A 15,473-nucleotide genomic window follows, 5' to 3' on the forward strand; every position below is an offset into this window, starting at 1 on the left:
CACCTCTCTTTCTCCTGCAGTACTTAGTTTCCAAGGAAGTGACAAGTTGAAAGTTAAACTAGGATCATCTGCAACTGGAACATTTTACTACGTTATTTATTTCCTCATTTATTTCTCTGTGACATTCTCAAAACTTTTCCCAAACTTGTCTTGTACTCTTCTTTCCCCCTTCTGAAGCTTCTTTCATGAAGTTACAAGATAACAAATGCCGTGTGACGCCATTTTCAAAATATTTTAAATTCCTGCTGAGCCCTCTGAGTTTGAGCAATCAGTTCTTCTGAAAAGGTTTTAAACTTATGACTAAATACGCTATCATTAGCCAAACACTACAGCGTGGCTAAGTCTTTACCCAGGCAATATAACAAATTCAGGATCTCTTTATACTTTGTGTAATTCTAGTTACTTTTCAAATGATACGGCAGTTTGTATAGTACTAGCTCAATTGCTTTTGACTGTCCATCAGCATTATTCCCATGAGGAATCTGGCTCTCATACCTCTTTTCCGCTCCCACGGAAATCAGTGGCAAATTTCCTGTGACTTCCTTTATTAAAAGCACAAGAGCCAGTAGAGGGAGCACAAATACATAGAAATAATTTTCTGTGGTTCCGATAAAAATGATAATGTGTACTATTTCTTCATAGAGTATTTGCACTACTTTTTTTCCCCCTGATCAAAAATACTGTCTTGCTCAGGCTCCAACAGATGTAGGTAAGGAGGCTCTGTGCTGTCTGGTGGCCCTTCCTGCAGCCCCTGGGACCATCAGGACTTTTGTGTGAGGGGCACAGGCTGGACCCTGTGAAACTGATCTTGGCAAAATAATGTTTTCTACCTACATAGCACTGCTGGGCAGACCAGCACAGTATGGGGCACATCTTTGGCTCTTGGACATAGCCAGAGCTCTGTTGACTGACGATCTCTGCCAGCTGCCTGTTGCACATGAGCACGCAGGGTGGGTGAACCACTACAATATGGCTACACAGCGACTTTCTACCTTGAACCCCTGCTCATTCAGCAAGCTGCAGCCTTCAGCAGCAGTTTGTCCTTTTACGTGAGCCCAGCGCCACTAACTGTGCAGAGAAAGGTCACACCTCTGTCCCCTCTCTGCCCACTGATACTATGGCGGATGTTGCCTGGAAGAGGTTGCTTTGCTGCAGGACTCAGAAGGTGCCTTGCTCTGCAGGTGAGAAAGTCTCAGGGAATAATACAGGACCCCTATCCTCCTATTTACTTCTAAATTTCATGGGTTTCAAATGGGATCTCAGGATTGCTATGCTTTTTGAGAGCTTCCCCCATACAGGAGGGAAAGATCTAATCTCTTCAGGGGACTGACCCCACCCCACACACCCCCAGGAAACAAATATAAACTGCTGAGTTTCTTATTCCATTGTCAGGCTTTCCCGTGCTGGAGAACAGAGAGCCTGTCCTGCCATCCATCCTGCTTTGTTTGAAACCACATACATGCAACAATTGCAAAAGCACTTGCCACTAGTGTAAATCTGCTCCCATTAAAGAAAATAGAGTTAGATAAATGACAAGTGCTTTGGAAAATGCCTCTGCTAGATACCACAGAGGACAGGATGGAAAAAAGAATATGTAACCAATTGGTTGTGAAACATTTTCAAAACAAACAAAAAAGTCACCTTAGAGATCCATTGGCTCTCCACTTCTAAATTTAAAAAAAAAAAAAATCAATTTGGAGTTCAGGGGGCCCTGGGATTCTCAGAAACACACAAAAGGCTGCTACCTGCAACTGGAGGTGCAGGCCGGACTAGCAAACAAGCACTACCAGCAATATGATTGCTAAGCTGAACATTTAAGTGAGTGATGCTTTTATAAGTACCTTTTTGGTAATCACATCTGACGTCTTTTTCATCCTCAGTTTCCTCTCTTTCAGAGAAAAAAGGTGGCACTACAATTCTTTGCTCTACAGATGTAGACAAAACTAATGAATTTGACTTTAGAGTACTATAAAAAAACCCACAAATATTTTCGGACCTCAGTGAAGTTGCTGCACCCATCCTGAAGTTTTTGAACTACCTGGTGCCTTACACTGAATAATAATAATTTCCCGAAAAATACTTTCTGTCTATGCAAATATGCACAATTGTATCTGATTTTCCAGTGAAGATGACTAGCACGTTTTTATATTTTTGTTTTCTCTGCACTTCCAAAACATTTCAAACTGTGGTCTACTAGGTGACCACTAACCAAGGAACTGAAATTTATAGGCCACCAGATGGGCCTCTCCTGTCTCATTCCTACTGCGCTTTCGCTGCAGAACATATCTCACTTGGCCCTATATTGACCTTTAAAAAAAAAAAAAATAACTGGATAACCCCATAATGTATAAATAAGTTATATGACATTATAACTACATATATCATAGAATCATAGAATGGTTTGGGTTGGAAGGGACCTTAAAGATCATCTAGTTCCAACCGCCCTGCTGTGGGCAGGGACACCTTCCACTAGACCACATTGCCCAAAGCCCCATCCAACCTGGCCTTAAACACTTCCAGGGATGGGGCATCCACGACCTCTCTGGGCAACCTGTTCCAGTGCCTCACCACCCTCACAGTAAAGTATTTCTTTCTAACATCTAACCTAAATCGACCCGTAGTATTAGTATGCACTAATACACTATGTATGATAAATTCATCTTTTGTTATTAAAGAGTCTGCAAGGAGTAGAAGATTTCTGTGCATTTGTTTTGATAATTGTTCAGGCTACAGATGCTTTACCTGCTGGCCTGGTTTGAGCGGCGATAGTGTTATTCCCTGGGTATTGATCACTGGGAGTATCTGGTTGCCGATGACAGTAGCGATGATCTGACCCTGGGCGTTGGTCAATAACTGTGGAGTTATCGGCTGCACCTGAAGTCCCTGAGCTCCACCTGCCGCCTGGCTGGAGGGGACTGGATTAGGCATCAGTGGGATTGTTCCAATAATCTGGGAAAAATGACATAGAAAGGGAAAATGCACACATGCCACATATACTTGCCACACATAATTACTTGGTTTATGCATGTTAAATCAAACTTAGGTGAAATAAGCACAGAGAGACAGATATGACAGGCTGAGGGTGGGAAACAACTGTTCCTTTACTGGGGTGATGAGGACTTTCAAACTCATTTGTCGCGTCACATATCACCCGTACGTTTTACCACCATCCACTGTCATCTCCAACAAATCTGCTGTGGCCAACAGTGCGTGAAACAAATGCCAGACCACACTCTGGCCGCTGGATGATGCTTTGTTCCCACCTCTCATTTGAACACAGAGTGAATGCAAATCAGTCCTGTTTGTCTTGCTAGCTACAACTCATCCATATAATGTTATTACCTGTGAACCGATGTACTTACACAATTTTCCTTGACTTACTGATACCTAGTACTCTAGATGACCACCTATGGCTCCCACGCGATCTCAGGGAGGAACAAAGAGATACAGGTGCCTTTCAGGACATGGCTTATTAGGATACGTTCATAAAAATGCAGGTGCTTTTGGATGACAACTAAGTAGTACAACACAACGGGAGGGATGCTGTTAGATAAAATGTTTTAGCTAACATTTCTGGGGCAAGTACTTGCAGAAGGAGACACTTGTGACATCTCAGATTTGAGAATACAGTGATATCCCAAAATGTGAATGTGCCTGTAAAACTAATATTAGAATGAGATGTCAAGTAGATACTGTAAGAAAGCTTGTCAGTCAATAAGCTGCTGGATTGAAGTTACTCTGTTGGAAGACTTTTTACAAGTATTAAGAGCATCTGAAGCAAACTTCCAACGAAACTTGGGAATAAAACCGAACTTTTTTTTTTTTTGCAAACAACAACAAATGAAGCCAGAGTCATAGGATTATTGCAACAGGAAAAGTAAAAAAAAAAAAAAAAAAAAAAAAGGCAAACACATCTCTCTTTCCTTCACCATCTCTCCTCTGACTCTCAGCCCCCAAGAAAGCATCTATTCCCTTGTAAGGCTTCCAGTCTTCCCTGTCCAGAAGTCTTGCTTTCTCCTCTTTATCCTCAACATCCACCACACTGCATGCCCCTGTGGTCCCCCACTAGTATGATCCCAGTTGCATCACATAACTTGACTACTGTAGACCTACTTGGTTGCTGAGAAATAGCATGTATTATGGCTGAGTTCTCCCTCTTTTTCCTCAGTGGGGATATTAACAGGGTAGCTTTCCTCAGTCTATCTGCTGATTCTCATTCCATTTAGGAGCTTAATCATCTTTTTACATCTCTTTTATTTCTGATAAATTTTGTTGAAATTGGTCAGCTGTTTCAAAGCTAATAGTTAGGTACGGAGAGATGGATGGATGGAAAGATGGAGAGGAGGATAGACAGCACTAGCCAGAAGACTCGTTTCCTCAGGAAAACAGGCTAAATTGTTTCTAACGAAACTTGAAGGCGAATTTGTCTCCAAAACAAACATATACCATTTCTATTGATTTAAACTATTAATGTATATTATTCCAATGGGAACTGTACAATAAGGTGTAAAGTAGCTCTAAAATGACCGTTTAGTGAAAACATCAGTGGCTTTGTGGGCAGACCACTAAGTTACTTTCTGAGAGTGCAGAGCTAGAGGAACAACTCTGAATCTCTTGCTAAAGATATAAAAAGGATACATGTATGAACTGTGTTGTGAAGCACAGCAGTGATCTGTGAAGACCTCTGCACATTTAAATCACCAGGGGTGATAAACAAGTGCCCCCAGAAAATCCATCCTCAAGAAAGCATCATTCAATGATATCCAACTAACTCAGGCACAGATGGAGGAGCAAGAGGCTCTCATCAGAGGTTCACTCTCTTCTTTCCATTATTAGGCTAAGATACCAATCAAGTGACAGTGTCCTAATGAGTGACTGCTCCTTCAGCAATAACAACCCGATGGTGTGCCTCCAGGTAGGCTCAACTGTGAAGTACAACGTGACAACTTAAACCTTGAGTGAAAAGAGTGCACTTGGTTAGCTACAGCAGCTCAGCTAACAAGTGGTAAGTGCTGAAGTCATCATCAATTTACCAAACTTGCCCAGTTAGAAGTTTGGATGGGAAGACCAGAGAACCATAAAGAAAAGCAGGACAGCTCTCCTATGGCAGGACCTGGTAAAACGGCAAGCCCACCTACTAAGCTGTATTGTAAGAGCTGCATATATCAAAACTGTTCAAAACACTGTAAAGATATCATTTAAGCTCTCCTTAATGCATTCCTAAAAGGTAGACAGATCAATAAAGATTATTACCCCCATTTTACAGAGCATGAAAGTGAAGCACGATGGAACATCTTCAGACAGAGGTGGTGATTTGGAGAGTTAGCCTTCTAAGCTGGAATTGCCTGTGAGTTTCTCTCTGCAATCACAGTACTTTTATATTTTTTTAAGGCGTCCCTAGCTGAACTGCAGCTGCTTTACTGACTATGTGAGAAGATGACTGTTCACTGAGGAGGGAGACATTTATTTACATTATTATCAGATTTCACAATGTTTTCTAAAATCTCACTTTCAGCATGTATTAAATACAACTTTCACGCAGTGCAACATGTAAATTTCTCCCATTTTTTGGCGACCTGAAATATTTATGGGCCACAAATATATTCTTTCACTTTTAACAAAGTGAAACCAAACACAAGGGATAATAATTCTTAATTTTATCAGCAGAAACATAGCAAAGGCCTCTCCTTCCTTTGCCATGTTAGCGAAGGACTTGACCTTGGAGTGTCATTACTCCAGTGTAACTTTAACTATCAAGGTCCTAATCCTAGCAAAGCAAAAAATGCTGTGCTGGTGTTATCAGTAATGGAAATGTTTGCATTCACATTTAAAATGCATTTCTTGGATTGCAGTTGGACATTTTATAGAATGACAGTGCTGAAGTGGACAGTTTGTAAGGTCAGAAGCAGAAGGCTATCTATATGTATTAATGTGTGTCATGCACCATTCTGTACGTGCACACAGCCAGAAAAGGAGCAGGGAAAACACAGCTGGGAGAGGTGTTCCAGAAGGACAAATGAACAAATGCCCTTAGGGGTGTCACCCTAGGAGCTGAGGGTAAATCAGAATGGGAAACAGTTTTCCCACTTTCTGAAACTTACTGAGATTGCAATATTTTTTTTCCCCCATTTTATACCAAAATAAAGTCAAATCTTGTCTGGTTAAAAACAAGACATCCACTTGTTTCTACTTAACCAACTCCTTATGGCATGCATGTTTGATATGGCTAAACCCAGATTCAAGTTTCCCCTTTCAAGTTTCCCCTTCTTCAAGTACCTTCTCCTAAATACCCTCACAGCTCCCCGATTCACACATAGGGAGGAGTACTGAAACTGGATCCCCTCCTCAAACCTTGTGTGACTGTCCTGATGCTGGGCTAGATCCCTCTTCCTCTACTTTTGACATGAAATTTCACCCTGGGCCTTGCTATCTGTCCTGTTAAAGTATCATAAAAGCTGGAACTTCATGAAGACAACTTATGGTTTTGATACATTTAAATTTTCTGAAGAAATAAAAAAGATCATGAGACACTCGCATGCCACAGTATAGACTATTTGATTGCCACTGATTTCCCCAATGGGGAGGCATTGCTCCCTTCTAGCGAATGCTGTTATTTCAGATTATATTCAAGGACAATTCAGGAATAGCATGTGACAGAGACTTATCCCACAAGACACTTACAGAATCACACAATCACAGGATGGTTTAGGTTGGAAGGGACCTTTTAAAGATCATCTAGTCCAACCCCCCTCCCATGGGCAGGGACATCTTTCACTAAATTAGGTTGCTTAAAGCCCTGCCCAACCTGAACTTGAGCACTTCCAAGGATGGGACATCCATAACTTCTCTGAGACATAGCAGAAGAGGCTTCTTACTCTGTCGATGTTTGGACTCAAATTCAAAAACAATCCCACCTGTCAAACACGTTCTGGAGCAAACACACACATCCCTAAAAGTGCTCATGCTACAAAAATATAATTAAAATAAGGTTTGGGGTTTTTTACACTATGGACGTGACTTTCACTATTCCTTGTATACCTTGTACAACTGAAAGCAAGCAGTAAATGTTCTCAGAGGAGCTGCAAAACAGGTATCATATGCAAAGGAACAAATAGGCAGTTTTGAATGTCCAAGGGATGATTCAAGGGACCCCGTTGTCAATGCTCCATAACCTCTAAGCGAGTCAGGCACAGTAATCCACAGAGCGCTGTTAATTAAATTAAAATAAATTACACCTGGTTGTATCTGTCTGAGGTACAGGTTCCACATATAGGCACAAAATGTAGTGCAGATGTGACACTGGAAATCCGTCCGAGATATTTAATGTAAATTCAGACCTCAGCTTTTTTAAAGAGACAGGGCTTTGGTCCACCTCTACAACACCAAGACTGTAATTCTGGCCCTGTTCAAGTGACAGAGTATTGCCAGAAGCCTTGGTGGAGTCAGATTTTCACTTCAAGTATTCACAGTAAGATTCTTTTTTTTGTTTATGGATTAATAGTTCATCAATTGCATCTTGAGGTGCTTATAGAGCAGTTTTTACAGATGTTAATTTAGGTTTTTATGCTTCCCATTGTTAACTAAATTTTAAAACTCAGTGATTTGTTTCTAACTTCAAAGGAAATTCAGGTTGATTTTTAAGATCATCTGAGTATCCTCCATTGATTAATCTGTTAGTGTCATTTTAGCATCCCAGGATTACAAGATATCTGAGATCAGGCCTCTCAAATCTTACAACTTGAATATGCCATTGCCAAGACAACTTCCGCGATTAACTGTTATTTATATGAAATAAAGTTGTAAGGCTTGGCTTGCACATGAAGTTAATTTGTGGATCAGCTCCTACATACCATCTGTGGGCTCAGTGGTCTCTGCCTACAAAGTCCTGCAAACTGTAAAGTCATCTGAAATGAAAGAATAAGCACACAATTAAAGTGAAGGTAAAATCCCAAAGATTTTGGAGCTGATGATGGAGAGGAAAAAACCCAAACCCTCAGCATATCAACAATACCTGTGAGTGTTACCCCCAATGGCAGGCTAATGTCCTAGCACTGATAAACAGATTTTGGTCCCTTGCTTTGCTCAGTGAAGGTTTCTTCTTAGAAAACAAATTAAACATCTGATCTCTTAAAAATAATCCCTTAAACAACTGATCCTTAAGAAAGAGTAACATTAAAAAAAAAATCCGTTTTTATCCTTTCTTGACTGACAACACATCTTCATATTTAAGTGCCTTTGTGGATTACTTCTCTGTAATTCACGGGCTGAAACTGCGGGCAGAAGCTGAGTGACTGCTCAGAACTTCTGGGGATAAATGTCTAATTGTAGCCCCATTTGCGCTGTAGATATAAAACCAGATTTTGCATAACTGTATGAAGGACTAATTGCTGATTTCCCAGCCGTGAGTCTTTTCTTGTGGCTCCTAATAAACCAATTGTGTTTTGACATTAGGTGAAGTTACTATGATACTCTAAAATGAAGCATACAACTGTTTTTTATTGAGAAGTTCTCCCTCCTGCCTCATCTGAAACAGGGATGGCTACCTTGCTTCATTGTTTTCCTAGCACAACCAAAGGAATATTACAAACTGTAGCCAAAATGGATGGTTCAACAACTGCCTTCATTTCTGCTGTGAAAAGGCGAAGTAAAATCGAACACTGACTACACAAGCTTGTTTCTACTGTAAGCCAGAGCTGACATAAAGCAAATAGTGCCAATTCATGTGAAAAATGTCTTTAACTATGAAAAGGAAGTGTTAAGTTTTTTCAGTAGCATCATCAAAATGAACGTGTGTCTGATTTTATCAATGTTACAGCTCTTTAAATATTGAAGGTTAATTTTTCAGTTTTGAACAGAAGAACAATGTAAAAATAAAATAGAAGAACAGGGAAAATGGAGCAACAGACAAAATGTTCAGTAAAATGAGGCAAACCACCGTATACACATAAGCTAATTTAACATCTCGAACTGTGAACAGAATGCATGGAAGTCTTACTTTTATGTAGTGAGACAAAAAATCACTATTTGAGTGAATGCTTGCTCATTTAAATATGCTTCACTCATCTTCATTTTCTAGTTCTCAGCATATAATCTGAAATGAAAGCTCACTTTGGCTTCTGTTGCATGATGTAGTATGTTTAAACTAATTTTTTATAGTTTTACAGGGCCAAAAGCTAATCCACCCCCAGCAGTCATACCACCTACAGTGGACAGTGTTTGTGGTTTGGTTCATTTTCTACAGTTTTGCAAATTTCCTTCAGAAGCTGCTTCTGTTCACAGGTATGTTCCTTCTTGTATGGTCACTGTATCAGCATGAAGTTCTTTAAGGAGATAATCTAAGGAGAAAATGGCTGAAGAAAGGACAGAATAATGAGAATCTGCACAGGATTTTTTAGCCTCAGTGCAGCTGCCCCTTTCTTAATCATACATATATATATATATACACACACACACTACCTATATAAAGTATAAACACTTTTTAAAAATATATATATGATTTATTATTTACCAATATCAATAAACTCACCTATTTATGTACACTATACTATATATACTACCAATCTACACACTGAAAAACTGGAAGCATGAATAAAAGCTCTATTTGCAGACTACTTCCGAAAGAAATGCTACTCCATCTAGTTCTCTGGAGTAACAATAGTATGATTCTTGAACCTCAAGGCAGGATGAGGCTAAGGCTGCCTGTGTCTTTTGAAGTAAATGCCGTATTAATTTATGCAAGGCTTGCAAATTTCCTTTGCTGTACTGTATTTCCTGATGAGAACTCAAAAAAAAAAAATGGCACAACAAAATGCTATTAGGAGAAGAAATCATCAAATAGTGATACTAGAAACAGGCACCTATGAAACTGTACTTCTGAGTCACCATTTCATGTAAAGAATTATAATTTTCAAGTATAAGTATTGTTCTTACATCATACCATATGTTGAATGGTACATTGTTTGTAAGCATCATAATGGAACATTGAGTCTGACATTCTGCCCTAATTTCTCAGTGCTTTATTTTTTAGAAAATCATCTTTGTATACAAACATCAAATTATACAGGACTTTATTTGTCATCATTGTAGAAATTATGTGGTGAATTTTTTTTCAAGCAAATACTGTTATGTTCTGTTAGCAGGGGCATGTATACAGTCATAAAAAAAGAATCTATCATTTCTCAAACATCCCAAATAACAGAATATAACATTTTCTCATTAGAAAAATCTAAAGATACATAATTACTGAAATAAAGACTGAACATTATGTTGAGTATCTGCTGCATTGTTCTTTCTAATCAATCTACTTATCTGATTTAGCTTCCTTTTAAAATAACAAGTCAGGCATAAGGGCCCTTAGAGGTCACAGTTCTCTGAGTTGAGCAAAGCAACTGTTGATTTCAGTTAGATTTACAGGTCCTGAGCACTTCTGAAAATCAGCTAGCTAGATTCTTATGAAAGTGTTCATTACTGAAAATTACTTGATGGACGACTTGTATAAAATATTTTAGCAATATTTTTGCTTGTTGTGATGAAAGATCCATGATATTATGTTATGACAAAACAGCCAATACTGTCATAACAGTATTGTTGTGACAAAACAGTCATAATTAATAATAATGCAAGATCACAAAAAGAAGTCACAACTTACTGTTTTTAGCATCTGACTGCTTGTCTCCCAAACCACAAACAGCTTTCCTGAGTGCTGTGCACATCCTTGTAGGGTGTATACATGCAAATGCATTTTTTTATGTGTGGTTTTGGTATCTTTTTTTCTGTAAATACTCTTGAGAACAAAAAGTAATGGTATTAATTTTCTCAGGAAGTAAATAGAAAGCAACTGAGCCGCAAGCATGAATTTCTAGGTTAAATTACAATGAAAATATGTTAGTAAATATTAATTCACCTCTACTTTCTTTACATGCAGGCTGAGATTTTCATAGCTGCCTACAGAAGTATCATCGGCGTCTCTGAATATTTCAATCTCAACTAAGTATCAAGCATCTTGGAGACAAGAAATCCCTGCTCTGAAATAAAATTTCTCAACCTTTGCAAGCTTGGTATTGCTGTGGAGAAGGAAGTCTATGCGTTGCATCTGCAAACCCTACCATTACTTTGTGTCTTTAGATTACAAACCATTTAGAATAAGGATAGTCTCTTTTGGGTATTAACATAATATAAATATTTACTGCTACTTCTCCCTCACAGCATAAAGAGTAGACTTCAGCCATATCAGGGTCTAACGTACTGGACATCCGTAGAAAATGTAGGCAGCCCTACAATTTGCAATACATGCCATGCTGAGCAATTCAAGGCTAGCTTGGGAAACAAATTGCCCTTTCTCAGCAAGCCTAATTAGGCCAAGCACAATGCGCACCAATGTGATTAGGTTGCTCCCATGCTATGGTGACATTATCGGCTTGTTTGGAACTAGCTTTGCTACTTGATGTTGTATTGCACTGTACCAGACTACTACAGAGATGCTATCAAGAGGTCGGGAGCCAGAATGAGGCAGGGTTTAGTAATTGCTCTTTGATCCTGTGGTTTTTAAGTAAGAGCTGCTATTGAGACATAATCTTGCATAGACAGGAACAAGATAATGTTCTCTACTGCCTCAACAGTTCTCACTGAAACAGAGCTGTTTTAACTTTTCAAGTTGTAATATTACTCTTTTAAAAAAGGGATGTTGCACACCATTGTCAATGTCTGTGTCTGGGTGAGCAGGAGAATTTTTGTTGCTCTATTTTTATTTCTTTCTCTTGGTTACTCTCTCAACTTGTTTTGCTTAGACAAGCAGCTCAATTAAGGAGATGGCATGCTCTTAGCTGCCTGCAGTAGGTAGTCATTGCTGTCACTGCTTTACCTTGCGATGCCATTCCTGAGAAAGTTAGTCCACCAGAAGTATTATGGTCTTGCAAATATATGTTAAATTTGGAACCCTCAAAGAGTTATTTGTAATTTTCATTGATGAAATTTCCTGAGGAAACAGAAATGTATTCTGGAAATTAACTTTGAGGGCTTAATAATGTTTTATTCTAGCCTTAACTTGTCCATTTAGAATACCAAAGTACGTTTTCTTGGACACTTCTCCATGATAAACCGGACTGAAATCATTAACCGTCAAGTAATCTTCAGATGCAATCTTTCAGACCACAGTTCTTTAATGAGATTACAGGTCAAAGAATTTCTAGCTATCAATATATTCTTGAATAATCTACTCTCATCTTCTATCACATTATATACACTATATAAAATATTTATCAGAGATCACCAGATTTCTCAGTCTGCAACTCTTAAAAGGTGAAATTAATTAGGCATGCTGATTCATTCAATTATTTCAGATTTAGCCAAAATTCACTACAAGAAGGCTAACAGATATTGCAACCAATCAGTAGCAATGATATTCAACATAATTGTTATACAATGTTATTTCTCCAAATACTGATATAAATCTTGAGCTTGCTGCCCAGATACAATGACTATGGATGACACAGTAGTTGTCTGTCAACCCGCAACTTCAACATTGCACCCGTGCAACAAGACGTTCTTTAAATACAAAGTCATGCCCTACTTCAGCTGATGTCTCTATGATTTTAGATGACCTGGAATTTTGTTAAATGAAAGATAAAACTGTTGGCCCTATTAATTAAGAGTTGTAACTTTTAATGTGATAGTTTACAAAAGCTCAAGGCAAGGCTGAAGTCAATACCTGTGCAAACCTCTGCAACAAAACATACAAATGTACTACTGAAACTACCATTAAATTTTACAATTCATGCATTTCTTCAACAAGCGATTTTTCACAACAAACCACAATGCTAATCACCAGTACGACTATGGTGGAACAAACCATTCTAGATTACCTTGCTACCATGGACCTTCACTATGGAAACCAATATTCCAGCCTATAAAGTGGAATTTTGTTTTAATGCAGCACAATTATGTGGACGTTCAGGACAAGAAGGAAAAATTCATTTCACTGAAAGGAAGTGGGAAAATTAAAATGGGTCATATGCAAGCTCTTGGACGGAAAATGGTCTTAACTCCCAGATTCTAATTCTGGATCTTTAGGGAAAAAAAAAAAAATCCTTCCTGGGATCATATATAGTTTCCCTCTGTCACACAATCATCAGAAAGAGGGCCAATTCTTTATTTCAGTACCAATGCCTCCCTGAAAATTTGTCAACCAAATATAAGCCAGACTTAGTCCTTCTTACCTTGTGAAATTTGGTATGGCTGCTGGTTCAGTGTGCTGCTCTGCTAATCAGTTCACCTTTGGAAGGTCATTAAAATTCCAGTCCATCATTCAATCATCTCTAATATGTTTGTATAAATACTGTTTATCTCCCTGCCAGTACTCCTGTGAGCCTTAAGTCATTTTTTAAGGCTACCTTAGAGTTATCAAGAAAAGATACCATATAAAGGTGAGTGGGGGGGGTTATGTCAAAGGTGGGTCTCTCACTGAAAATACCCTCAGCTGGTTCTTTTCTTTAATGTTGGTAGTGGGAGCGGATGCTTCACCGCTTGAAAGCGCAATGGCTAAATTATCTCACATTATCAAATGCATCATTAATCCATTTCACCTGACTTGACAGATAGAAGGGAAAGAAAGGTGTTCTGCTCACATCCTAATGGCTTGACTTAAATTTCAACTCTGGCCACTAGCCAATACAAATCACGGTTATAATAATAAGTTTTGTAATACAGACACTTAGTATATGTGATGGTATCTACCAGAAATGACTGGTCCTAGCATCTCTCTCAGGACAAAACATTCTCCTGATGTAACGGCACTTAACTAAGGAGGTAGCTGTCTTTGGATCTGGAGATGAATATCCAGCATTCAGTCACTACTTCATCTCCATAGGCCAAAATACATTTGTTTACGGTAGTTTATATACAGATTTGAGTCCCTCTCAGGGCTATGAATTTGGTTTTGTACACTCAAGGTGTTCCTAATTGAACAAATACTCAAAAAATGACAGTTAAGTCAAGCTAAATTATTCTTAAATTTGGGGAAGACATAGCAAGAAACTGCGTTTTATGAACCTATGAGGAGAACATGCAGCTTAATTACAGTTTCATTCAGGGCTGGTCCATAAGTTTGCTTAAGGAATAGTTAAATAACTATGATTTTCCTATTAAAAGCAACAGTGGACCTGAGGTAATCCCATCTCCAGCACCTACACTGCTACTGTACTGAAGCCATGCTCCTGATACAGAGAGGGACACTGAAATTTCTCTTTATGTATTTTGATATGAATTCAAACTGCTTCATCTTTCTCTTCTGCTGGCAGCAGAGCCCATATCCTTGAGGCCAGTTCTGTGGAAGGTGGAGGAGAGCAGACGCTTTGTACATTTTCTATCCTTGTGTGTTGTCTCTGTATCAGTCCTAAAGAGATTTCCTTTTCGACTGTGACCTGCATAGAACCAAAGGTGAGGGGCTCCTTTACCCTCTTAAGTCTAGAGGAGGGCGAGGATAAGGGCAGAGATCAGCTGGATCCCTTCTCCATTTGTGTATTTGTCATTTGTCTTACACTTACATTTTAAGTTATTTTGGGCAGGCCATTGTTTTTTTCTATGTTAGAACCAGGCCTTAGCACTGTATTCCAGTCATGATTATGCTGGTGCTGTAGACAATAAATAGCAACAATCCTGTTTGTTATTTAAAAAAAAAAAATTGTATCATGTTATATTCTCATATTTCCTCTTAGTTAAGATAACTGAAGACTGTGATGCATTCTATCAAAACATGCAAGTGGGATAATACCGCTGGGCTTTTTGATAAAATTTACTAGGATTACGGGTTCCTGAGGCAAGAACTAAGGGGGTGCTACTTTACCGTCATCAGCGCTTAAACACTCCCGATATACAAAAGGAAAATACATGAAGGTCACTTTTATACGCTGTGGAGAATGTTTAAGAACCTGGCTACAAGCTGGGGGGGGAAAAAATCACACAGTAATGCTAAAAGAGACCCTCATGCTTACAGTTTATTTAAAGTATTTTCCTACAGCTACTGTTTTGCACAACTTAGACCCTTGTAACTGTGGCAGCTGAGACGTCAGTGGACCTCAATGAATTGTACTGAAAAAACCAAATCCTTCCCAAGTTCAGAGGATATCGTTCACAGTTACAGCTGCGTCCTTTTTACCCCAGGTGTTCCTCCCCAGGAACACCCAGAGCTCTTCCACAGCGTGGCTTTGCCAGTCCACGCTGGGCCAGATTCAGCCTCTCTCTCCTGCTATGCAAAGCCCTCTGCGAAAATGATCCAAATGAAGCAAGAAGGCTCCTTCCAGAGTGATGTACTATTACTCGCTGCCTGAAGGAACCAGAGAACCTCAACCCCAGGTACCTTTAGTACATAAGAATTTAAAACTATTAGTAAGGACAGTCAGACGGTGCTTCCTTCATTCAGGCTTTGCCTTACTTTGAGTAGTCTCCCTGATACCAAACAATGGAGCAAGCCGCTAGTT

The 15,473-nt window shown here is 39.1% G+C and overlaps 1 protein-coding gene across 1 annotated transcript in view; it reads right to left on the minus strand.

Annotated features, from left to right (window-relative positions):
• The window catches only part of POU6F2 (POU class 6 homeobox 2), a 318,855-nt gene that overhangs the window by 23,425 nt on the left and 279,957 nt on the right, over window positions 1–15,473 (minus strand). Inside the window, exon 7 of the mRNA XM_054814683.1 lies at window positions 2,743–2,949. Within this exon, the coding sequence (XP_054670658.1) occupies window positions 2,743–2,949 (207 nt within the window). The remainder of the gene's footprint in view (window positions 1–2,742; window positions 2,950–15,473) is intronic.

Source organism: Grus americana, chromosome 2 (assembly GCF_028858705.1).
Source record: "Grus americana isolate bGruAme1 chromosome 2, bGruAme1.mat, whole genome shotgun sequence".
In the NCBI taxonomy this organism is placed as follows: domain Eukaryota; kingdom Metazoa; phylum Chordata; class Aves; order Gruiformes; family Gruidae; genus Grus; species Grus americana.